The sequence below is a fragment of the Calidris pugnax genome, unplaced genomic scaffold (assembly GCF_001431845.1).
Source record: "Calidris pugnax isolate Ruff unplaced genomic scaffold, ASM143184v1 scaffold288, whole genome shotgun sequence".
Taxonomy (NCBI): domain Eukaryota; kingdom Metazoa; phylum Chordata; class Aves; order Charadriiformes; family Scolopacidae; genus Calidris; species Calidris pugnax.
Genome location: NW_015091190.1, coordinates 1,042,275 through 1,067,037, shown reverse-complemented (window position 1 = coordinate 1,067,037; position 24,763 = coordinate 1,042,275). Strand labels below are relative to the sequence as shown.

The 24,763-nt window shown below is 43.7% G+C and overlaps 1 protein-coding gene across 2 annotated transcripts in view; it reads right to left on the bottom strand.

Moving 5' to 3' along the window:
* The window catches only part of LOC106898337 (chromosome unknown open reading frame, human C4orf19), a 53,419-nt gene that overhangs the window by 14,236 nt on the left and 14,420 nt on the right, over positions 1–24,763 (bottom strand). Inside the window, exons 2-4 of one of the 2 annotated variants that reach the window (XM_014959526.1) lie at positions 11,648–11,697; positions 8,149–8,229; positions 3,684–3,738 (exon numbers count right to left, since the gene is read on the bottom strand). Coding sequence is in view for 1 of the 2 variants with exons in the window: in XM_014959525.1 (XP_014815011.1) it covers positions 3,684–3,778 (95 nt within the window). In the remaining variant the exon portion in view is untranslated. Of the gene's footprint in view, positions 1–3,683; positions 3,779–8,148; positions 8,230–11,647; positions 11,698–24,763 lie in introns of those variants that run through there. The other variant, XM_014959525.1, reaches the window with a different exon arrangement.

The following is a 24,763-nucleotide window of genomic DNA, read 5'->3' as shown; positions in this document are numbered from 1 at the left end:
CCCTACCCCCATTATTTACCATATAAAACGTTTGCTTTATTTTTGGTGATTAAAAGAAAGAGTGGGGCAAAGGGTAAAACTCTCACAATCATTAGCCAGTTTGCTCAAAGGGAAAACAAATATCGCTTGTAGCATAAAACCACTCACTTCCTCTTCAGCCAAGCTTATTCCTTTCATCTGGCCTTCCCAAACTTACATCACTGTCTGGCATTTAAGTTACTGAAGTTTGTGTTTCCTGTCTTTTAAAATTGTTAATTCTTGCCAGCAGTGTGCCCAGATGGCCAAGAAGGCCACCAGCATCCTGGGCTGTGTCAGGAACAGTGTGAGGAGTAGGAATTGGGAGGTGATGGTCCCCCTGGACTGGGCACTGGTGAGGCCACACCTTGAGGGTTGGGTCCATAAAAATGGCTGGGTCCTCACCATAAAAAAGACATTGAGGGGCTGGAGCTGGTGAGGGGTCTGGAGCACAAGTCTTGTGAGGAGAGGCTGAGGGAGCTGGGGGTGTTCAGCCTGGAGAAAAGGAGGCTGAGGGGAGACCTTCTGGCTCTCTCCAACTCCCTGAAAGGAGGGTGTAGCCAGGGGGGGGTCGGTCTCTTCTCCCAAGGAACAGGCGATGGGACAAGAGGAAACGGCCTCAAGTAGCACCAGGGGAGGTTCAGATTGGAGATTAGGAAAAATGTTTCCATGGAAAGGGTTATGAAGCCTTGGAATGGGCTGCCCAGGGAAGTGGTTGAGGCACCATCCTGGGAGGGATTTAAGAGGCGGGTTAACATTGTGCTGAGGGTCATGGGTTAGTGGTGGTTTTTATTACAGTGAGGTTGATGGTTGGTCTCTATGATCTCAGAGGTCCCTTCCAACCTGGACAATTCTATGATTCTAATATATAGTAGCTTATACTCTAGTGGGGCATAAATCCCCGAATCATGTCTAAGGCCATAGAGGCAAACATAGAAATTCACTCCTTCCCAAGGGAGGCATGGTCTAAATGTGTGACAAAGCAAAAAGAAATGGGGATGATAAACAGATTGTCGTGTACGTGTGAAAGAAGCAATCAGCAGAGGAACTATATTTGATTCGGTAATTGTGTTAGGCTAAGCCCAAGTGGGGATCTGTGTTTGGGAACACAGCTGGAGCCTCAAAATAGCTATTTTTATGTGACAAGGAGGAACTGTATCTGAAATCTCATCTCACTCAGGAGATTAAAGTGTCTCATTGCAACCTTGTCCAACTTTGTGCTTTGGAGAATGGGTTCTGGACTTCCAGCTCTTAGGCTGAAGAAAACTTCGTTGTATCCAATGTGTTTTTAGAAACCATGGATCAGTTCTCTTCCCAGTGGCTTCCACAGCTTCTGCACAGCATGCCACCAAGGGTGTGACTTCATTAGCTGTGAGACATGGCTTTGAGGCCAAGGCTCCTAATTTATGCAGGAATTCTCTAACCCTTTGAATACTGTGGAAAATCATAGAATGGTTTGGGTTGGAAGGGACCTTAAACATCATCATCGAGTTCCAACCCCCTGCCCTGGGCAGGGACACCTCCCACCAGCCCAGGTTGCTCCAAGCCCCCTCCAACCTGGCCTTGAACCCCTCCAGGGATGGGGCAGCCACAGCTTCTCTGGCCAACCTGGGCCAGGCTCTCACCACCCTCACACCAAACAAGTTCTTTGTAATATCTAATCTCAATCTCCCCTCTTTCATTTTAAAACCATTACCCCTTGTCCTATTCCTACACTCCCTGACAAGAGTTCCTCTCCAGCTCTCCTATAGGCTCCCTTAAAATAGGACTTAACTTTATAACACTCAATAAATGTAGGTCTCAAAGAGGAGAGGGAGAGGATAGAAACAATCTGCTCGATCCATCCACATATTTGAGGCTTTGGTAAATTTTGAAGACTGAGAAAATTCTGTAGTTTTTGAGAGGTCAAAGGCGCCGTTAACGACAGCAGTAGCTGAAAGATGTTGCTGTCCCTGGTGAGAGATTGGATTGAAAGATTGAAATTTCAGCTGAATTTGAGGCAGGGCAGATGCTGGGGTCAGGAAGGTACATTTGAAGAAAACAACAGCGTGTCGGGGGCTGTGGTTGCATCCAGCCCTGGACAGATTGACTTTTGGCCATGTCCCTTTTTGGCTGCGTGTGAGATGTTGCTGAGCAAACTGCTGGATTAGAGCTGAGGGATCTCCATACCTAGGTGGGACTTAAATGTGAAGTAGCACCAAACTCAGGCACTGGTCACTCAGCTCACTGGTTTGAACTGGTGTGGCGGTCCCTAAGATCCTGTAGGATCCACATGGCAATGTGAATACAAAGCAGATTCACCCCTGGCCACGATGTTGGCCTTATTTTCGCCCATCCTCACCAGAGGAGACCAGCAGAATGTAAATAAGGACAGAATCTGCCTTTCAGAATATTTATTACTCTGGGGCTGAATAAGCCAGGAACAGCAAAGTTCGATTTTCTTTGCAGGGCTGACAGGAAAGCAAACAAATGCTTTGACTTGAATTTTATCTGTCAGCGTTTACAGGCTGTGGAGCTGCTGCTTTTCTGTCTTCTGGCTCAAAACTCACTTTTCCTTAGACTTTCATTTGCAGAATCAGCTGAAGATGGTGATGCCTGCTTAAATATATAGGAGTATTTTCTAGGTGTGGGCTGTTTCTCAGATGAATTTATACTTTTATATATATAATATGGATATATAAAAAGCTCTTTTAGTATCCTCCTGGAATAATTTCATAGCTCGTAGGCTTGGATGTCTGTGGAGATTGCTTCAAATAGGTATTGGAGATTTTTGCATATAAGCCTTCAGGCAGGATGGAGGTCAGGGTAGGATACATGATCTCAGCTGAGGTATTCAACTGTAGCTTTCTGTCCCCAAAAATCATCTTGCCCTGAATATTTCAAATGCTTCTGGTTTGTTTGTATCATTGGAAATATTGCTCGTGGCAGGTATTGTGGTGGTGTTTTACTGCTCAGAACAGCAGCCTCTCTTCATACAAAGAAAATTGGATAAAGCTGTAAGGAGTTAGTATGAGTCAATGATTCTCTTCTGTAAAAGGAAAAATAAAACCAAACAACAAATGGATCAAGGAGCTTTCTTAAAATTGTCAGGATATTGCATTTGACCATTTAATGGAATAACCTGCAGCTCTTTGTAAGGGAACTGTTAGAAGTCAGCGTGCTCTCCCTCTCCAGCCAGATCAGTCCTGATGTTTTCCAATTCGTTCTTTTTCCCCAAATCCCCCTCTCCCTTTCTGCCCTTGACTTGGTTTGTTCTTCCCATACCATTTTCTTCTTCCATTCTCACATTTTCTCCTTCCATTTCCACCTTTTCTCCTTCCATTTTTCACCTGGGTTAAGTCTCTTAGAATGTGTCAACTTTGTATTCCTGTATTTCTTCTTTACAGTCCCTTTTTCTAAGCTTCAAAGTGGAAACTGGCAAGATTTGATTTGTTACAACAGGAATATTAGGGGTTGGAAAGAAAGACAGTTTGGAATCTGTTCTGTTACAGCAAAGCATCATCGTTAGAAAATATGATGGAGTAGAAAAAAAATAGTCTTGCAGAGAGAAAAACAGTCTCGTGATATTCTCTGTTGCGGGGTGCTGAAGTTACAATAGTGAATGGCCAGAAAGTTTTAAGCCTACACAAGTAGAATTAAAAAAAAAAAAAAATTAATAAAAATCCTACCTTTGAGATTGTACTCCATCGACTGCTTGAAAGGTTTGGTTTAAACCTCTTGATCCTGGAATAGTAAAAAAACACTTTAGGAGTGGTTTCTTCATGTGCCCACCCAAGGTGTAGGTTTTCTAGTGCAACCTCCTTTCCGTGCCATCAGGAATTTTTAATGTAGACAATGATCAAACAAATCAACTGAGTGGTGTGCTCGTCCCCTTGAGCTGAGCTGCAATGAAAGGAAATGGCCTCAAGTTGCATCAGGGAAGGTTTAGGATGGATATTAGGAAATATTTCTACACTGAAAGGGTTGTCAAGCCTTGGACCAGGCTGCCCAGGGCAGTGGTGGAGTCCCCATCCCTGGAGGGATTTAAAAGCCGGGCAGACGTGGTGCTGGGGGACATGGGTTAGTGATGGGTTTGTCAGGGTTGGGTTGATGGTTGGACTTGATGATCTGAAAGGTCCCTTCCAAGCTCAGCAATTCTGTGATTCAATGCTACAGTGAATTAGGACTCATGTGAAGTGTTTGTACTTTAAACACCAACCATAGAATTACAATTTTTTCACATATGCAGTACTATCACTTCCAACCTCAGCAATTCTGTGATTCTGTGCTACAGCGAATTAGGACTCATATGAAGTGTTTGTACTTTAAACAGCAACCATAGAATTAGAATTTTTTCACATATGCAGTACTATCGGATTTTTTTTTCTTTGCTGGGAGCCAGGATGTTTAAAGCATCAGCTAAAACTTTACCTTTACTGGATCATAGAATAGTTTGGGTTGCAAGGGACCTTTAACGGTCACCTAGTCCTACCCCTCTGCCACGAGCAGGGACTTCTTCCACTAGACCAGATTGCTGATTGGGTTGCAAGGGACCTTTAAAGGTCACCTGCCCCGGCTGAGCCCCTGTCTGTGCTTGTCACAAATTTCTCCTTCACATTTTCACAAACTTTGAAACTTAAGTAATGTCTCTGGCATCGCAGTAATATCCTAAGGATGGGGAAAGCTGTTGTTCTTTCAGATACGTGTGTTCCAGGCTAAATGGAAAATTCAGCAAAATGTTTTCTGTGAAGAATTTACAGAGAGACAAATAAATTCATGAGGTAATGACAGAATTAGAATGAAACAACGCAGATGCTTTGTGTCCTTTAAAAATACTGATATTTTCTATGTTTCTTATACTGAGTGGAATGTGGGCATATGCCCCCGTGGACCTGTGTGTGTGTACATGGCTGTAATGAATATTAATCACCAAGTTGAGCTCATTTCTGTGAAATGGGGGATGTATTTTGCTGTGATTTTTAGACTTTGGGCCATTCTTTAAGTTTTTAATTCTTGATATCTCTCTGCTTGAGTAACCATAACTGGAGAAGTCTTGGTGCAGCTTGTATGACAAGCCCCAAATCCAGGTTGACTTGTGCTTGTGCCATTCTTGAAACCTGCAGGGCTTTTCTTGTGAGAGAGTGAGGTTTTTACTGGCCTTGAGATGCCTTTCAGCAAAACTCTCCTGGGATCTAAGCCAAGGCAGCTCATTCCTGAATTCAGCATCCACAGGGAATGGGGCTGGGAAGGGACAGCAGAAGGCAATGTCATGGTCATTGCTGTTGCTGCTGGTTTTGCTGCACTATCCTTGTGTCTCTACTGGGGAGGGACTCTGGATGAGGGAGGGGAGCCCTAGGAGGAGGGGGAAGGGTTTGACCCTGCAAGAGGGGAGATGGAGCTGAGATGTGGGGAAGAACTTGTTTGGTGTGAGGGTGGTGAGAGCCTGGCCCAGGTTGGCCAGAGAAGCTGTGGCTGCCCCATCCCTGGAGGGGTTGAAGGGCAGGTTGGAGGGGGCTTGGAGCAACCTGGTGTGGTGGGAGGTGTCCCTGCCCAGGGCAGGGGGTGGCACTGGATAGAGGGTCTTTAAGGTCCCTTCCACCCAAACCATTCCATGATTCTATGAAACATGAAGCCAATTTCAGGGCAGGGTTTGACTCTTTCTTTCCAGAATTCATAGCTTCACCGGCTGAGAGAGTTGGGGGGGTTCAGCATGGAGGAGAGAAGGCTCCAGGGAGACCTTGGAGCCCCTTCCAGTCCCTCAAGGGGCTCCAGGAGAGATGGGGAGGGACTCTGGATGAGGGAGGGGAGCCCGAGGAGGAGGGGGAAGGGTTTGACCCTGCAAGAGGGGAGATGGAGCTGAGCTGTGGGGAAGAACTTGTTTGGTGTGAGGGTGGTGAGAGCCTGGCCCAGGTTGGCCAGAGAAGCTGTGGCTGCCCCATCCCTGGAGGGGTTCAAGGGCAGGTTGGAGGGGGCTTGGAGCAACCTGGTGTGGTGGGAGGTGTCCCTGCCCAGGGCAGGGGGTTGGAACTCGATGATCTTTAAGGTCCCTTCCAACCAAAACCATTCTGTGATTCTATGATATTCCTTGCAATTATACTTTTCAGAACTTATGGGTAGACTTTCAGATTTGCAAGTACCCTTGGCTGTATAGATACTTGGCAGAGAAGGCTCCAGGGAGACCTTGGAGCCCCTTCCAGTCCCTCAAGGGGCTCCAGGAGAGATGGGGAGGGACTCTGGATGAGGGAGGGGAGCCCTAGGAGGAGGGGGAAGGGTTTGACCCTGCAAGAGGGGAGATGGAGCTGAGCTGTGGGGAAGAACTTGTTTGGTGTGAGGGTGGTGAGAGCCTGGCCCAGGTTGGCCAGAGAAGCTGTGGCTGCCCCATCCCTGGAGGGGTTCAAGGGCAGGTTGGAGGGGGCTTGGAGCAACCTGGTGTGGTGGGAGGTGTCCCTGCCCAGGGCAGAGGTGGCACTGGGTGGGCTTTAAGGTCCCTTCCCACCCAAACCATTCTATGATTCTATGATATTCCTTGCAATTACACTTTTCAGAACTTATGGATAGACTTTCAGATTTGCAAGTACCCTTGGCTGTATAGATACTTGGCCTACAAAGTCAAGAAGCCAACAATGGGTAGTGTTTGACCCATGGGTGATATTTAGAAGATTTTCTATTAAAAGCCAGAAATATGACTGAAAACTAAATGCAAATTGAGGTGGCCCAGAGATCTGAGGTGACTCAGAGCTAAGGAGGGCCTGGGAACCCTTGATTCATTGTGTTGCTCTGCTGCCCTCCAGCAAGTCACTACCATTTCATGTCCTTCTCATGGCTTAATGTTTGTGCAGTGCTTTGGAGATTTATAGCCCTATTCAATCTTATTATGCTGTTGTAAAGAGTTGTGAATGTTTCTGTGCATCTGTTAAAAGGTTCTGTCAGTACTTTAGGTGGAGTAAATAATCAAGCTGATGAAGAATGAGTCACTGTGTCTTCCTATTTTTAGGCAACCTTTTACTGGGGTCATCTTGTGTCTCTTTTTACCTTAATTCTGTTCTTATTTGATATAGCTGTCGTTATTAATTACCGAGAAGATTCTTCAATTTAATTTTTGTTCCAATCTCTAATTAATGTTACAGTGTGATTCTCTCTTGGTGTCCTTGTTGTGCGTAAGCCGTGGCCTAAACATTAAATTGTACACTGAAAGGAAAATGAAAAATAAAATCTGTGGCCTCTTGCCACATGTTGAAAAGATGCAGATTTTATTTTAGAAATGCCAGAGATGTAGCCTATTTAACTAAACCTTATACTTCATTCTTATCTCCTGCAAATTGCTTTTGTCTGCTTAAATCTTGCAGTAGTAGGGTTTTCTTGTCATTTATAATTGAGTTCTATTTATTTCTTTCAAATCTTCTAGGAAATACAGGTCTCTAATTCCCTGGAAATCTAAAATGAAAATGCCAAACTGGGGAGCTGGTGGGAGTCACGGCTGTGGGTAAGTTGTAAGCTTTTACCCATTATATCATGTTGAGTGATAACTGATTTCCCGGTGAACTTCTCTGATGCTCCTGGCTGGTTTTTGACCCAAAAGGATGGTGTGTTTTTTTCTTTAAGGAAAAGGAATGAATTAGTAAAACCATTTGCCTGTAATGTTAAAATGAGTGCCAAAAGCTCCGTCTCAAATGCTGTATATTTAACAGAAGAATATGTGCAGGAGCTGGCTTTCAGTTGAACCAATAGTTCATTTTCTCTGTCAGAAAGAATCAGGCATAAACCATTCTATATTTATACTTAAACTAGAGTTAAAAATATCCCCTTTTCATTGTATTTGCAGCTTTTTCTTCTTCTGCTTGGTGATAGTTTGGAACATGGCTGTTAGTGCTGCAAATTACACTCAGACATCTTAATTAAATACTTTTTACCATCGTCTTTGCTTAGCAACATCCCTTTAGAGATATTCTGGGAAACTTAATATTTGTCTGGTGTGTAAAACAGTGTTCGTAAGTCAAGGAATGTCACCACATCCTGCTCATTTATGTCGTTTAATACTTTTTATATTGGGTTTTTTGAGATGGAAACATGAATCCCTACACACCCCGTCCCTCCAAGTTATCCCACAAGACAACTACAAGTGACCTGAGTCCCAATCTTTGGAATAAGCCTTACCATGTTGGTGTGGATTGTGAATGGCATCTACATGGTTGTCATGGATCCAAGCAGCAAGTAGTTTTCACATTCCAAAATAACCTGGAATTTAAACAAAATCATTAGGCTCTCGGAAGCTCCTGTTTGCATTTTCCATTTCATTTAGTTGCTGAAAAACATGCTATTTGAAAGTAATATAGTAAAAAACGAAATGCAATGCCCTCAGCCCGCTTTGGCCTAGACTCTGGGTGCACTTCAGACCCCAGGTGTGTTTTGTGTAGGACAAAATTAATCTTTTGGGACACCAAGCAGTTATTTCTGCTCGTAAATATACCTTCTAGTGCTGCTGTTGAATCCCTTTTGGGGTTTTGGGGTTTTTTAAAGTTGTATTTGTCCTCTGCTCAAAGTATGCATGGGATGCTGCTTCCTCTGTGCAGGCTGGACAGTTTTCACTCCGATCCATCTATCGTCCTGCTCCATTAGGTGCTCCCACCCTGAGGTTCTCAAGCACCATAAGCAGTTTCCCTGTTGTATAATGTTGTGTGAAGCCAACCAGCACTTTTTGTAAGAAACGAGTCTCCCTCACCCTAAGGATCAAAGAGAACTAACATATGTTTGACTGAATCAATAAGGATCAAAGAGAACTAACATATGTTTGACTCAATCAATACAGGGTTTGACTCTTTTCTTTCCAGAATTCATAGCTTCACTGGCTGAGAGAGTTGGACTCTTTCTTTCCAGAATTCATAGCTTCACTGACTGAGAGAGTTGGGGGGGGGTTCAGCATGGAGGAGAGAAGGTTTTGGGGAGACCTTGGAGCCCCTTCCAGTCCCTCAAGGGGCTCCAGGAGAGATGGGGAGGGACTCTGGATGAGGGAGGGGAGCCCTAGGAGGAGGGGGAAGGGTTTGACCCTGCAAGAGGGGAGATGGAGCTGAGATGTGGGGAAGAACTTGTTTGGTGTGAGGGTGGTGAGAGCCTGGCCCAGGTTGGCCAGAGAAGCTGTGGCTGCCCCATCCCTGGAGGGGTTCAAGGCCAGGTTGGAGGGGGCTTGGAGCCACCTGGTGTGGTGGGAGGTGTCCCTGCCCAGGGCAGGGGGTGGCACTGGATACAGGGTCTTTAAGGTCCCTTCCAACTCTAACCATTCTATGATAACTTGGTCTTCCAATCTGACCTGAAGATGAGTTGGTTATAGACATTACTTGTTTTACTTTGTTGATCAAAATCATGAGAACTCCATGCTATCCCCAACAGTTTCTTACTTTGTTGATCAAAATCATGAGAACTCCTTGCTGTCCCCAACAGTTTCAGAAAATGTTCAGCTACCAACAGGGGTTTTTATTTATACCCTGAGATTTGTATTTCCCTCACAGTTTCCTTCCCTTCTTGAACAACCTTCGCCTTACCCCATGTGTGCTATTGTGGTATTGTTCAAATACTTTCTCTGCTGCAGACTCTGTCATCCAATGGCTTTTTTGGGGTCTTTTGGATCAGTTCTACTCTTCATCTCAATTCAAATTTCAGTGGGACAAACCTCTTATTTCCATGTGTTCTTTGTGTGTCTTGTGATGTGTTTCACTATAATTGTTTACTTATGATTATATTAATGTGCTCTTTGCACAAGGCAAACTTGTGTATGAGGAATACTTTATAAAATATACATCTACTGCATGTTGGTGGTAAAACTGTGATTGACCATCCTTGGAGTGGAATCAAAGCCTTTAGGATTCTGTTGCAAGGTCATGAAATGGAGATGTTTTGTGAAATCAAAGCTGAATTTGAAAATCCTAAACTGCTTCTACAAACGCTTGGAGTGAAGAAATAATCTTTCAACTGCAACACTTCACACTTCTCCCCGAGTCTCTGTAGGGATGAGGAGAAGTAAAAATGTATGTAACTAGAGCTGTCTTGATTTACTGGGGGAATTGAGGAGGAAGAGAAATGAACAGTCAGTTTTCTTTATGAAAGAATAAGAAATAGAAGAAATAAAATCCTGGTGAGGTTAGTTATTCTATCCATCTGGAATTCAGAAAAGGTTTTCAAGACTTTTTATGTATTTATCAGTATGAATTCTGTCATTTCGCTGTTTGTGGAGAGCCTGATCAGTAACAGTGGTAAAGACAAGCTGACAAAGGGAGTGATTTTGATCCATAGCTGGAAATAGGCAGTAACTGTCTGAAAGAGGTCTGTGGTCTTGCCAGTCCCTGGGTGCATGGGCTGAAATTCTAGTTGCCAACCACTGGGTGAGTTGAGTTGTGCTGAAAGAGGTCTGTGGTCTTGCCAGTCCCTGGCTACATGGGCTGAAATTCCAGTTGCCAACCACTGGGTGAGCTGAGTTGTGCTCGTGTTGCCATAAATTGAAAATCACAGAATTGTAGGAGTTGGAAGGGGCCTTCAAAATGTCATGAAATTGCTACAGAATTGTAGGAGTTGGAAGGGACCTTCAAAATGCCATAATACTTCAAGGGTGGGTGTCAGGAGGATGGGGCCAGGCTTTTCTCAGTGGTGCCCAGGGACAGGACAAGAGGGAACGGGCACAAACTGGAACATGGGAAGTTCCATCTCAACATGAGGAGGAACTTGTTTGGTGTGAGGGTGGCAGAGCCCTGGCAGAGGCTGCCCAGAGAGGTGGTGGAGTCTCCTTCTCTGGAGACATTCCAAACCCACCTGGACACGTTCCTGTGGGACCCTGGCCCTCTGCTGTGGCAGGGGGTTGGAGGAGATGATCTCCAGAGGTCCTTTCCAACCCCATATCATTCTATGATCGCATGATTCTGGGAAGTGCTGAGGTGTTGGACTGTAAGAAGTGGTGTATTCAGATACGTACAGATTTCTGGAGAATTACCACGTTGTCGTTAGCTAAGGGATCTTAGGATCTTAGATTCTGCAGTCTGTTATCATGTGCCCATTTGTGTCTACATACATGTTCTTAGCTATAGTTGTTTTTTAGTGAGGCCTTTTTGGATCACTGGCAGAAAGAAGGTCTATTTATACGTTGGGGTTGTTCCACCGATTCTGTAGACCATACTGGTTACTTTCTGTTTCCTCCTGGCCACTAGTGATCATGAGGTGGTTTAGCTGGTAGTATCCTTGTTCTTAGCATGCTTTCTGCTGCTCAGACTATGAATCACACAGTTTGAGCAAATAAGTTTGTCTTATGTTTCATCAAGTGTGGTAGAGAATCGTAAAATAATCGATTGTAAAGGGAGCTCCCGAGTTCATCTGGTCCAACCCTCCACTCCGGAGAGGTCAATATAGGTGTGCACCATGGTCTGAATCACACAACTCCCAGCTCATTAATTCATGGGAAGCTTTGATCTTTATTGATAACGTCTGCCAGGGCAGCACATGGCTCTGCTGGGTGGGTGATGCACTGTCAATACACTCTGTCTGGGTTAGTAGAGTTCTTTATTAGTTAAAATCTCCCAGAAGCCCTGGGTGAAAGTTCAGCATCCAAACCTTTCCACTTCTGTAACAGTTTCCTGTTCCCAGCTTGGATGTTAAATACGTTCTAGTCTCTTACCTCCAGATTTCAGCCCAAAACGCTAGCAATCTGGCTCCTCTTTAAAGAACCTAGAAGAAGAAAATAACATATTGGTGTATTGGTGTATATTGTTGTTTGCATATATCACTATATGGTACAGCAATACAGAGACGTTTATCTTCCCCCTAAAAGAAGGTATTTGTGGCAATTTCCCCATCTTTGTTGTTAAAAAGAGAATTTTTTTGTTGCAGTAGATTCCACTGTTCCCCAGGTACTGCTTTCTCATCTTAAAATTTTTGTTGTCAGCATATTCCACTGTTCCCCAGGTACTGCTTTCTCATTTTAAAATTTTTGTTGTCAGCAGAATAATGGCTGGATAAGAAATGTCTTATGAGTGGGCCCACTCATAAGAGGGGACCCATTGAGGCCCTGTCTGGAGCACTGGGTCCAGTTCTGGGCTCCCCAGTTCCAGAAGGACAGGGAACTGCTGGAGAGGGGACAGCAGAGGCTACAAAGATGATTAAGGGCCTGGAGCATCTTTCTCTTGAGGAAAGGCTGAGGGACTTGGATCTTTTGAGTCTGGAGAAGAGAAGGCTGAGGGGGGATCTGATCAACACCTATAAATCCTTCAAGGGTGGGTGTCAGGAGGATGGGGCCAGGCTTTTCTCAGTGGTGCCCAGGGACAGGACAAGAGGGAACGGGCACAAACTGGAACAGGGGAAGTTCCATCTCAACATGAGGAGGAACTTGTTTGGTGTGAGGGTGGCAGAGCCCTGGCAGAGGCTGCCCAGAGAGGTGGTGGAGTCTCCTTCTCTGGAGACATTCCAAACCCACCTGGACACGTTCCTGTGGGACCTGCTGTGGGTGACCCTGCTGTGGCAGGGGCTTGGAGGAGATGATCTCCAGGGGTCCCTTCCAACCCCACATCATTCTGTGATTCTGTGAGTGGGACCTTCTACAAGTCTCTTGGGCACAGAGATGTTTGGGTACCCATTTCCTTCAGACATGATTCAGCCAGTGCTGAGAAACCACGGTGACCTGACAGACCGTACCCTGAGTGGAGAAGCTTCCTTTTCTTTCTTTGGAGAAGCTGAGGACATGCAGCCCTTCGTATGATCAGAATCTGAGAAATCAACCGCCCCAGATGCTTAAAAATGAATTAAGGGGAGGAGGGAGTGAGCAAAACCAGCTCCTGGTTCCTACGTCTGTCAGTGCCCATAAATCACCGCTGTTTTTCCTTTTTAAAGCAGGACAAGAGCATGAGTTTTAATTAATGGGTTCGACTTGCTCTGGAAACACAAGGTAGAGAAATCGCCCTGCCCACACCTTTTGCAGATGCTGTAAATGTACAAATGTTAGTTATTGTGTGTTTCCTCGTGAGTGCTTTTCCAGCATCATTGTGTTGGACGCGGTCGAACGCCCCGGGCAGGTGGCGAGGCAGCGACTGCGACAAATCCTCCTCCCTTGGACACCCAGATCAGAGCCCCAAAGGAGCAGCAGGTCAGCTCCTGCTTTCCCTGTTCCACCCCAGTTCTGCTCAACAAAGGCATTAAATAATGGCTGCTACAGAAAACTCTGAGGGAAAACAACAAGAATGTGTTTTGTCTGTTTTCCGTGATCAGGAATTTAATTGTAATATGAAAAGAATATCAACTAGATTTATCCTGCCACTCTGTTTAATAAAAAAAAAAAAAACGAAAAAAAGATTTTTTCTTTTTTTAAACTGTCCCTGCAGTGGATCATCAGGAATATTTCTGCATTGTTTGATTTTTCTGGTATTTTTAATTATGTGTAAAGAGACACAGGAGCTGTCAGGCTGGATCAGCCCCCAGTTGAGACACCTCAGCATCAGTTGGGCAGACAGCCCTTGGGGAGCTGCTATGACGCGGGTTTTACATCACATCAGACATGGCTCAAGTCTCCAGATTTGAAGACTTAACATTTTTCTAAACCCTTTCACTTTTTCAAGCTTATATTTGATTTTGTTGTGTTCACTGTTGTGAGGCTGGATGGCGTTTGTTGTTTTCTATGGAAACCTCCTTACGCTCTTTCTCTCGATAACAAATTTATAGACAGCAATTGCCCAGACTAGTTATGCTGGAGGAAGGATTTTCTTTGCTCTAGTCTCTTTTTTGATCTGATTGAAGTTCCCTGGTATTTATTTTATACAACAACATGGTTACACTTTCCCTTTAGTCCACAATGCAGTGTTGGATTTTGCTGTCTGGATAGCTAGAGGACGTTGAAAAATGTATACTGAGAAATGCAGGTTGTTTTTTATTTTTGAAGAAAGAGTTATTCAGAGCATTATTTGAGCTCTTCTACATGAATGGGTCTTTTTTGGTTAGCTGGATGTCTCTGAGATGTGGAGTTAATCTCTAAGCAAAGAAAATTGCAAAGCAGTGGTGCTTTATTCCAAAATTGAAAAATAAACTTGAATATACTGAAAAAAGGGTTGAATGTTGCTTTATATTCCCAGTGTTGCCTGCAGGTGTGACAGCACCCTGAAAATTTAGGTGCAGAGTGGCATCCACTCTCCTGTGTTTGCTTTAACACTGTGATATTGAACTAATGGCATCAGGTCCAGGTTTTTTTTTGTTGATGGGGAGGGGGGGAGTGTTGTTTGTTGCTTAGAGAGAGTTTTTGGCCAGGACCTACCTGGAGATCCAAGGAGAATTGGGCCTCTAAATGTCAGAACATTATCAGATCAGTGGTGAGTGCATTTATGAATACTTATCTGGAATTTAAGATTCAGAGTGAGTGTTAAGAGTGCAAACCACTCTACATTTTAATCAGGCAAAATCCTCAGACCTCTCTTCCTTTCCCTGTCACGCCCATAGGGATCCTGACAAGATCCAGGATCCTTGGTTTTTAAACACCCATGCTAAAATGAGAACATCCATAACAAATTTCAGTCAAAAAATGCTGCTCCTTTTCTAAGTTTAAATACTTTAAACACACATAACTGTACTGGCCAGACATCGACATCAGTAATTTTGGGAAATGTTCCCAAAGAATGCCAGAGACTGAGTGACTGGTGCGCTATGTCTTTGTGTTTGTTGTAGGAGAACATTTTTTCATTGAGCTGGAGAATAAATATTTAAGCTTTCTCATCTATATATAACAGCTTTAATCAAAAGACTTCTTTTTGTTTCATTCCCTAAATTATTATTAAAGGTCTACCTGGCAGCATTTTATAATGTAAAAAAAATCTTCATCAGCCTGATTTCATCAGCACAGCTTCCTGTAAAGGTGTTGGTGTCCTACATAGGGGTGGCTGAAGAAGTAAATCATGATTCCCAGCTTTTGGCCTCATCTCACTACTGGGTAAGGCCACTTTCAGTACAGAGATGGTGGAAGAGGCTACATTTCTTCTATTCCTTTTTTACCAGAGTTCACAACACGTATTAATGTAAACTGTAATTTACTGCAGTTCAGCTTTCATTGCTGCATGTTCTACCACGACTTCTCCATGGCCGTGGGCCTTCCTCCAAGGGGAGGAAACTTGGTGGTCCTCCAGCTTGGTGAAAGCTGGACTGTGGATCGCTTGGACTTGAGTGTTAGATTTGGCTCTGGGTTGTTTCATTGCTCGATTGCTGAAGGGTCTGACAAAATTCAAGGCAGGGACTTACCTGCAAGTCTTGCCCTGCTTTTAGCTGTTCAACCTGGCTCTGCGGTGTGTCAGGAGCTTCAGAGAGTCATAGAATTGTCCAGGTTGAAAGGGACCTTTCAGATCATCTAGCCCAACCATCAACCCAACACTGACAAAATCACTAACCCATGGGGGTGCATTGGGAGAAAGGCTTGGTTTTGGCCTTGTTTCCTGGAAAACATCAGGGCTCAGTTCCTGGCTGTAATGTCATGGTGTCACCTAGTGCCATAGTGTCACCTAATAGAGGTAAGAGCCAAGGCCCTGATGTAAGCCTGACCCATCACTGTGTCCCTGATGTTCTGCCCCCTCTCTGTGGACCTGCCATGGCTCTATTCCTTACTTGGACTTACCAGGGAGCTTGTGTTGTCTCCATTCTTACAACAAATCATGTATTTACTGCCCGAGGGGAAGGGGAGATGAGTGTCTCAACCAGGACACTTAGAACCTGGGTCTGTAAGTGGTATTCCCAGATTCCCAGTCATCTCCCAGTCTCAGGCTGTTTTTAGGCAATGCTGACAAAGCAACATCTGATTTTAGCTGGTTTTGAAACTATGAAGGTTTCTGAACAATATATTGCACTGTCATAAGCTCTTCTGTCAGCGAGGAGCCACGTGGAGTCACCTGTAGAAACGCTATTTCCCTCCATTCATGTTTTGGAGGATGTGGAAATGGATGACATTAAATCATGGGCTATAATTCAGACAGCTAGAAGATTGCAGACTGATTCTCTAAGGAGAAAAATCCCTCGAGGAAACGCATTACATCTATAACCCCGTCAGTCAGAAGGTTAGAGTTTCAGTCAAAAAATAATATAAATGGCTTAATAGTAAAGACTCTGCTAATAGAGGTTAGAAACGTGTTTTGCTGAAGGCTACAAAAATTGGGGAACTTTGAGAAATGGTATTTCTTTTCGAGTAGACGTAGTAGCAAAATGTTCTGAGCTATAATTAGTTGGCCATGACTCTTCCATTACAACATTTAAAATAATAGTCGTTACGTAGATTTGTGGTTGAAAGAATCCCAATGTGCTTTTGCATCTACTTCCATTTGGCTAACATATACAGCCTCAAAGGCCACAAGGAGGTTGTAGAGAGGCTCTTCTCCCAAGGAACAGGCAATAGGACAAGAGGAAACAGCCTCAAGTTGCGCCAGGGGAGGTTTAGGATGGAGATTAGGAAAAACTTCTTCACCAAAAGGGTTATCAGCCCTTGGACCAGGCTGCCCAGGGCAGTGGTGGAGTCCCCATCCCTGGAGGGATTTAAAAGCCGGGCAGACGTGGTGCTGAGGGACATGGGTTAGTGATGGGTTTTGTCAGTGTTGGGTTGATGGTTGGACTCGATGATCTGAAAAGTCCTTTCCAACACGGACAACTCTGTGATTCTCTGGAGCTGGTGTTAGTCCAAGGTTCACTGCTTTTCCTGAAGTTGCTCAACTTTGCATGAGGGAGATGTAAAGCTCTCCCCAAAGACCAGAAAGCCCCATTACCAAAGTATTCAGCAGCTCTGCTGTTTTCTCCTCCTGCTTTCTGTGCTGCATGGAACAGCCCCAGATCAGACAGCAGTAGGGTAACTCCTCTGGGTGAGAAACAGGCAGTTTTGATCAACCTTAATGTGGCCGTAAGGGCCTAAAAGGCACATAAAATCCTGCTGAAGGCAGCTTCTCTCGCTCCGTTTGAGAGTTCTAGCTTTAATGCTGGCAGTATTTTCATCCTCCAGCCGAGTGAAAGCTCAGGAGGATGTATCAGCAGCGAGTCCTCTGAGCAAAGAAGGTGGTAGAGAAGATAACGATTTTTGGGAATGAAACCATTTCCCCACTGTGGTCTCTGATGCCCTTTGGAAGGGGGTAGCAAAGGTGCTTTTCAGACAAGCTGCTGCAATTCAATTAGACTGACCTAATTTTAACTTCTCTCTCTGCTACCGTTTTCCCTGCTGATGCAATTTAACTTCTTCACCATCACATAATGACCTTGGGTTCCAGCATCGTTAATTGAGAGAGTTTAAGCATAGAAAATGTTGTCTGGTGTATGGGCTCATCTGAGCTGAGGAAACTGAAAAAGGACTTTTCTCATCTGATTTGGGCAGACAAAACTTTTCAGAAGGAAAGTAAACTCCTTTGTAGCCCAGAGGAAATGCTGCCGGCTATGATTTATGCAATTTATATACTTTTTAATTAGAAGTGGAGGTTATAGGCCCACTCTTCTGTATCATATATCGTTATCTTTGTGCTGACTGCTCACACTGACTTATTAAATGGCCAAAAAACTCTCACTAAACACCTATAAACTCAGCTGTGTGCATCACGTCCCACAGTCGGCAGAACTGGTTATGCATTTAAAGCAGTTTTAGCTAGAAATAGATATTCTTACTGGGCATTTCTTCAGCAGCATCTGTTTCCTTTATTTAACTTAATTAAAAGCCGCTTTAAAATGCATTGACGACATCAACATTTGGATGAGATTATGGGGTGATGGTTCTAGGTTCCAAGCCTTTGAAATACATAAAAGTTCTTTTCAAAGCATGAAATTACTTCTTCTTGCAACTTATTCCTTAATTTCAAATTACTAATCCTACGAGACCGACAGTCCAAATGTCTACTGAAGATGGAAGCCTTGTTTGCCCACAGAAACAGCGCTGTTGTGAAGAGGGAGTAAACCAATCACAATAAACCAATTTTTAATCAGTGCCTCATTCTTACGGGCAAAATTGCTTTGGTTTAACTGTGCCAGAGCAACACCACACTGTTTTTTGGAGCTCTGTGTGTGGTACACGTTGGTCTTACCATGAGCTGCTCTGAGCAATGGCTTTGCAGCAGAAGCAATGCCATCACAGCATACGAGACCAACAGTCCAAATGTCTACTGAAGATGGAAGCCTTGTTTGCCCACAGAAACAGCACTGTTGTGAAGAGGGAGTAAACCAATTAAAATAAACCAATTTTTAATCAGCGCCTCATTCTTATGGGCAAAATTGCTTTGGTTTAACTGTGCCAGAGCAACACCACACTGTTTTTTGGAGCTCTGTGTGTGGTACACGTTGGTCTTACCATGAGCTGCTCTGAGCAATGGCTTTGCAGCAGAAGCAATGCCATCACAGCATTTTATTCATTAATTTAATCACAGAACAGGCGATGGGACAAGTGGAAACGGCCTCAAGTTGCACCAGGGGAGGTTCAGATTGGAGATTAGGGACAATTTTTCCATGTTTAGGATGGATATTAGGAACAATTTTTCCAAGGAGGATGCTTCCCCAGCTGTGACGAAGTTTTTCTAAATGTAAAAAGCAGTTAAAATCCCTGATCTTCATTACACATCCCAAAGCCAATATTGTTGCAGTGATTTCTAATTTACAAATCACCTGTAATTGAGGGCCTATGTGATCTGTGGGAACTAAAAATGAGTATCACACCCAATATTAAGGACTTTTCCCCCTTTTTCCAACCTGGACAATTCTATGATCAGCTCTTCAGTCATGGGATTTGATTCTCACAGTGGATGTTTCCCCAGCTGTGATGAAGTTTTTCTAAATGTAAAGGGTTTGTCAGTGTTGGGTTGATGGTTGGGCATGATGATCGGAAAGGTCCCTCCCAACCTGGACAATTCTATGATCAGCTCTTCAGTCATGGGATTTGATTCTCACAGTGGATGTTTCCCCAGCTGTGATGAAGTTTTTCTAAATGTAAAAAGCAGTTAAAATCCCTGATCTTCATTACACATCCCAAAGCCAATATTGTTGCAGTGATTTCTAATTTACAAATCACCTGTAATTGAGGGCCTATGTGATCTGTGGGAACTAAAAATGAGTATCACACCCAATATTAAGGACTTTTCCCCCTTTAGCTGTTTAAGTTGTTTCTCTGGTCCAACTGAAACCCCCAGAAATGTAGGTTTGTTCCAGTTGGCACAAAACACACATTTTTGTTTGTGGTTTCTTTTTAAATTTCTCTGTGAAAAAAGCAACACATTTCCCCCTTAACTTCACAGAATGAACTCTGTGGTGGTCTTTCCCTATCTGAGAGAGCTTTGAGGTCCTTGTAACCTTTGATTTTGTTGTGTTCACTGTTGTGAGGCTGGATGGCGTTTGTTGTTTTCTATGGAAACCTCCTTACGCTCTTTCTCTCGATAACAAATTTATAGACAGCAATTGCCCAGACTAGTTATGCTGGAGGAAGGATTTTCTTTGCTCTAGTCTCTTTTTTGATCTGATTGAAGTTCCCTGGTATTTATTTTATACAACAACATGGTTACACTTTCCCTTTAGTCCACAATGCAGTGTTGGATTTTGCTGTCTGGATAGCTAGAGGACGTTGAAAAATGTATACTGAGAAATGCAGGTTGTTTTTTATTTTTGAAGAAAGAGTTATTCAGAGCATTATTTGAGCTCTTCTACATGAATGGGTCTTTTTTGGTTAGCTGGATGTCTCTGAGATGTGGAGTTAATCTCTAAGCAAAGAAAATTGCAAAGCAGTGGTGCTTTATTCCAAAATTGAAAAATAAACTTGAATATACTGAAAAAAGGGTTGAATGTTGCTTTATATTCCCAGTGTTGCCTGCAGGTGTGACAGCACCCTGAAAATTTAGGTGCAGAGTGGCATCCACTCTCCTGTGTTTGCTTTAACACTGTGATATTGAACTAATGGCATCAGGTCCAGGTTTTTTTTTGTTGATGGGGAGGGGGGGAGTGTTGTTTGTTGCTTAGAGAGAGTTTTTGGCCAGGACCTACCTGGAGATCCAAGGAGAATTGGGCCTCTAAATGTCAGAACATTATCAGATCAGTGGTGAGTGCATTTATGAATACTTATCTGGAATTTAAGATTCAGAGTGAGTGTTAAGAGTGCAAACCACTCTACATTTTAATCAGGCAAAATCCTCAGACCTCTCTTCCTTTCCCTGTCACGCCCATAGGGATCCTGACAAGATCCAGGATCCTTGGTTTTTAAACACCCATGCTAAAATGAGAACATCCATAACAAATTTCAGTCAAAAAATGCTGCTTCTTTTCTAAGTTTAAATACTTTAAACACACATAACTGTACTGGCCAGACATTGACATCAGTAATTTTGGGAAATGTTCCCAAAGAATGCCAGAGACTGAGTGACTGGTGCGCTATGTCTTTGTGTTTGTTGTAGGAGAACATTTTTTCATTGAGCTGGAGAATAAATATTTAAGCTTTCTCATCTATATATAACAGCTTTAATCAAAAGACTTCTTTTTGTTTCATTCCCTAAATTATTATTAAAGGTCTACCTGGCAGCATTTTATAATGTAAAAAAAATCTTCATCAGCCTGATTTCATCAGCACAGCTTCCTGTAAAGGTGTTGGTGTCCTACATAGGGGTGGCTGAAGAAGTAAATCATGATTCCCAGCTTTTGGCCTCATCTCACTACTGGGTAAGGCCACTTTCAGTACAGAGATGGTGGAAGAGGCTACATTTCTTCTATTCCTTTTTTACCAGAGTTCACAACACGTATTAATGTAAACTGTAATTTACTGCAGTTCAGCTTTCATTGCTGCATGTTCTACCACGACTTCTCCATGGCCGTGGGCCTTCCTCCAAGGGGAGGAAACTTGGTGGTCCTCCAGCTTGGTGAAAGCTGGACAGTGGATTGCTTGGACTTGACTGTTAGATTTGGCTGTGGGTTGTTTCATTGCTTGATTGCTGAGGGGTCTGACAAAATTAAAGGCAGGGACTTACCTGCAAGTCTTGCCCTGCTTTTAGCTGTTCAACCTGGCTCTGCGGTGTGTCAGGAGCTTCAGAGAGTCATAGAATTGTCCAGGTTGAAAGGGACCTTTCAGATCATCTAGCCCAACCATCAACCCAACACTGACAAAATCACTAACCCATGGGGGTGCATTGGGAGATAGGCTTGTTTTTGGCCTTGTTTCCTGGAAAACATCAGGGCTCAGTTCCTGGCTGTAATGTCTTGGTGTCACCTAGTGCCATGGTGTCATCTAATAGAGGTAAGAGCCAAGGCCCTGATGTAAGCCTGACCCATCACTGTGTCCCTGATGTTCTGCCCCCTCTCTGTGGACCTGCCATGGCTCTATTCCTTACTTGGACTTACCAGGGAGCTTGTGTTGTCTCCATTCTTACAACAAATCATGTATTTACTGCCCGAGGGGAAGGGGAGATGAGTGTCTCAACCAGGACACTTAGAACCTGGGTCTGTAAGTGGTATTCCCAGATTCCCAGTCATCTCCCAGTCTCAGGCTGTTTTTAGGCAATGCTGACAAAGCAACATCTGATTTTAGCTGGTTTTGAAACTATGAAGGTTTCTGAAGACTGTAATGCGCTGTCATAAGCTCTTCTGTCAGTGAGGTGCCATGTGGAGTCACCTGTAGAAATGCTATTTCCGTCCATTCATGTTTTGGAGGATGTGGAAATGGATGACATTAAATCATGGGCTATAATTCAGACAGCTAGAAGATTGCAGACTGATTCTCTAAGGAGAAAAATCCCTCGAGGAAACGCATTACATCTATAACCCCGTCAGTCAGAAGGTTAGAGTTTCAGTCAAAAAATAATATAAATGGCTTAATAGTAAAGACTCTGCTAATAGAGGTTAGAAACGTGTTTTGCTGAAGGCTACAAAAATTGGGGAACTTTGAGAAATGGTATTTCTTTTCGAGTAGACGTAGTAGCAAAATGTTCTGAGCTATAATTAGTTGGCCATGACTCTTCCATTACAACATTTAAAATAATAGTCGTTACGTAGATTTGTGGTTGAAAGAATCCCAATGTGCTTTTGCATCTACTTCCATTTGGCTAACATATACAGCCTCAAAGGCCACAAGGAGGTTGTAGAGAGGCTCTTCTCCCAAGGAACAGGCGATGGGACAAGAGGAAACAGCCTCAAGTTGCGCCAGGGGAGGTTTAGGATGGAGATTAGGAAAAATTTCTATACTCAAAGGGTTATTAAGGTTGGAAGAGGCTGCCCAGGGCAGTGGTGGAGTCCCCATCCCTGGAGGGATTTAAAAGCCGGGCAGACGTGGTGCTGAGGGACATGGGTTAGTGATGGGTTTTGTCAGTGTTGGGTTGATGGTTGGACTCGATGATCTGAAAAGTCCTTTCCAACACGGACAACTCTGTGATTCTCTGGAGCTGGTGTTAGTCCAAGGTTCACTGCTTTTCCTGAAGTTGCTCAACTTTGCATGAGGGAGATGTAAAGCTCTCCCCAAAGACCAGAAAGCCCCATTACCAAAGTATTCAGCAGCTCTGCTGTTTTCTCCTCCTGCTTTCTGTGCTGCATGGAACAGCCCCAGATCAGACAGCAGTAGGGTAACTCCTCTGGGTGAGAAACAGGCAGTTTTGATCAACCTTAATGTGGCCGTAAGGGCCTAAAAGGCACATAAAATCCTGCTGAAGGCAGCTTCTCTCACTCCGTTTGAGAGTTCTAGCTTTAATGCTGGCAGTATTTTCATCCTCCAGCCGAGTGAAAGCTCAGGAGGATGTATCAGCAGCGAGTCCTCTGAGCAAAGAAGGTGGTAGAGAAGATAACGATTTTTGGGAATGAAACCATTTCCCCACTGTGGTCTCTGATGCCCTTTGGAAGGGGGTAGCAAAGGTGCTTTTCAGACAAGCTGCTGCAATTCAATTAGACTGACCTAATTTTAACTTCTCTCTCTGCTACCGTTTTCCCTGCTGATGCAATTTAACTTCTTCACCATCACATAATGACCTTGGGTTCCAGCATCGTTAATTGAGAGAGTTTAAGCATAGAAAATGTTGTCTGGTGTATGGGCTCATCTGAGCTAAAGGAAACTGAAAAAGGACTTTTCTCATCTGATTTGGGCAGACAAAACTTTTCAGAAAGAAAGTAAACTCCTTTGTAGCCCAGAGGAAATGCTGCCGGCTATGATTTATGCAATTTATATACTTTTTAATTAGAAGTGGAGGTTATAGGCCCACTCTTCTGTATCATATATCGTTATCTTTGTGCTGACTGCTCACACTGACTTATTAAATGGCCAAAAAACTCTCACTAAACACCTATAAACTCAGCTGTGTGCATCACGTCCCACAGTCGGCAGAACTGGTTATGCATTTAAAGCAGTTTTAGCTAGAAATAGATATTCTTACTGGGCATTTCTTCAGCAGCATCTGTTTCCTTTATTTAACTTAATTAAAAGCCGCTTTAAAATGCATTGACGACATCAACATTTGGATGAGATTATGGGGTGATGGTTCTAGGTTCCAAGCCTTTGAAATACATAAAAGTTCTTTTCAAAGCATGAAATTACTTCTTCTTGCAACTTATTCCTTAATTTCAAATTACTAATCCTACGAGACCGACAGTCCAAATGTCTACTGAAGATGGAAGCCTTGTTTGCCCACAGAAACAGCGCTGTTGTGAAGAGGGAGTAAACCAATCACAATAAACCAATTTTTAATCAGTGCCTCATTCTTACGGGCAAAATTGCTTTGGTTTAACTGTGCCAGAGCAACACCACACTGTTTTTTGGAGCTCTGTGTGTGGTACACGTTGGTCTTTCCGTGAGCTGCTCTGAGCAATGGCTTTGCAGCAGAAGCAATGCCATCACAGCATTTTATTCATTAATTTAATCACAGAACAGGCGATGGGACAAGTGGAAACGGCCTCAAGTTGCACCAGGGGAGGTTTAGGATGGATATTAGGAACAATTTTTCCAAGGAAAGGGGTTATCAAGCCTTGGAATGGGCTGCCCAGGGCAGTGGTGGAGTCCCCATCCCTGGAGGGATTTAAAAGCCGGGCAGACGTGGTGCTGAGGGACATGGGTTAGTGATGGGTTTGTCAGTGTTGGGTTGATGGTTGGACTTGATGATCTGAAAGGTCCCTTCCAACCTGGACAATTCTATGATCAGCTCTTCAGTCATGGGATTTGATTCTCACAGTGGATGTTTCCCCAGCTGTGATGAAGTTTTTCTAAATGTAAAAAGCAGTTAAAATCCCTGATCTTCATTACGCATTCCAAAGCCAATATTGTTGCAGTGATTTTTCATTTACAAATCACCTGTAATTGAGGGCCTATGTGATCTGTGGGAACTAAAAATGAGTATCACACCCAATATTAAGGACTTTTCCCCCTTTAGCTGTTTAAGTTGTTTCTCTGGTCCAACTGAAACCCCCAGAAATGTAGGTTTGTTCCAGTTGGCGCAAAACACACATTTTTGTTTGTGGTTTCTTTTTAAATTTCTCTGTGAAAAAAGCAACACATTTCCCCCTTAACTTCACAGAATGAACTCTGTGGTGGTCTTTCCCTATCTGAGAGAGCTTTGAGGTCCTTGTAACCCTGGAAAAACCATCAGGGCTTAGTTTTTTATGTGACTTTCCAGGCTGCCAGTTTGATTTCCAAAGAAGAGAGGTTCTTTCCCCGGTTTGGGTCACGGCGCTGGTAAGAGGAGATGGTGCAGTGATAAGAAAGTGGTTGAGTTGCTGATGAAGACCCAGGTAGCTGCTAGATTCTATCAAATCCTGCCTTGTTCATGTCAAAAAGACACTCGAATTCATTTCAGCCAGGATGGGCTGG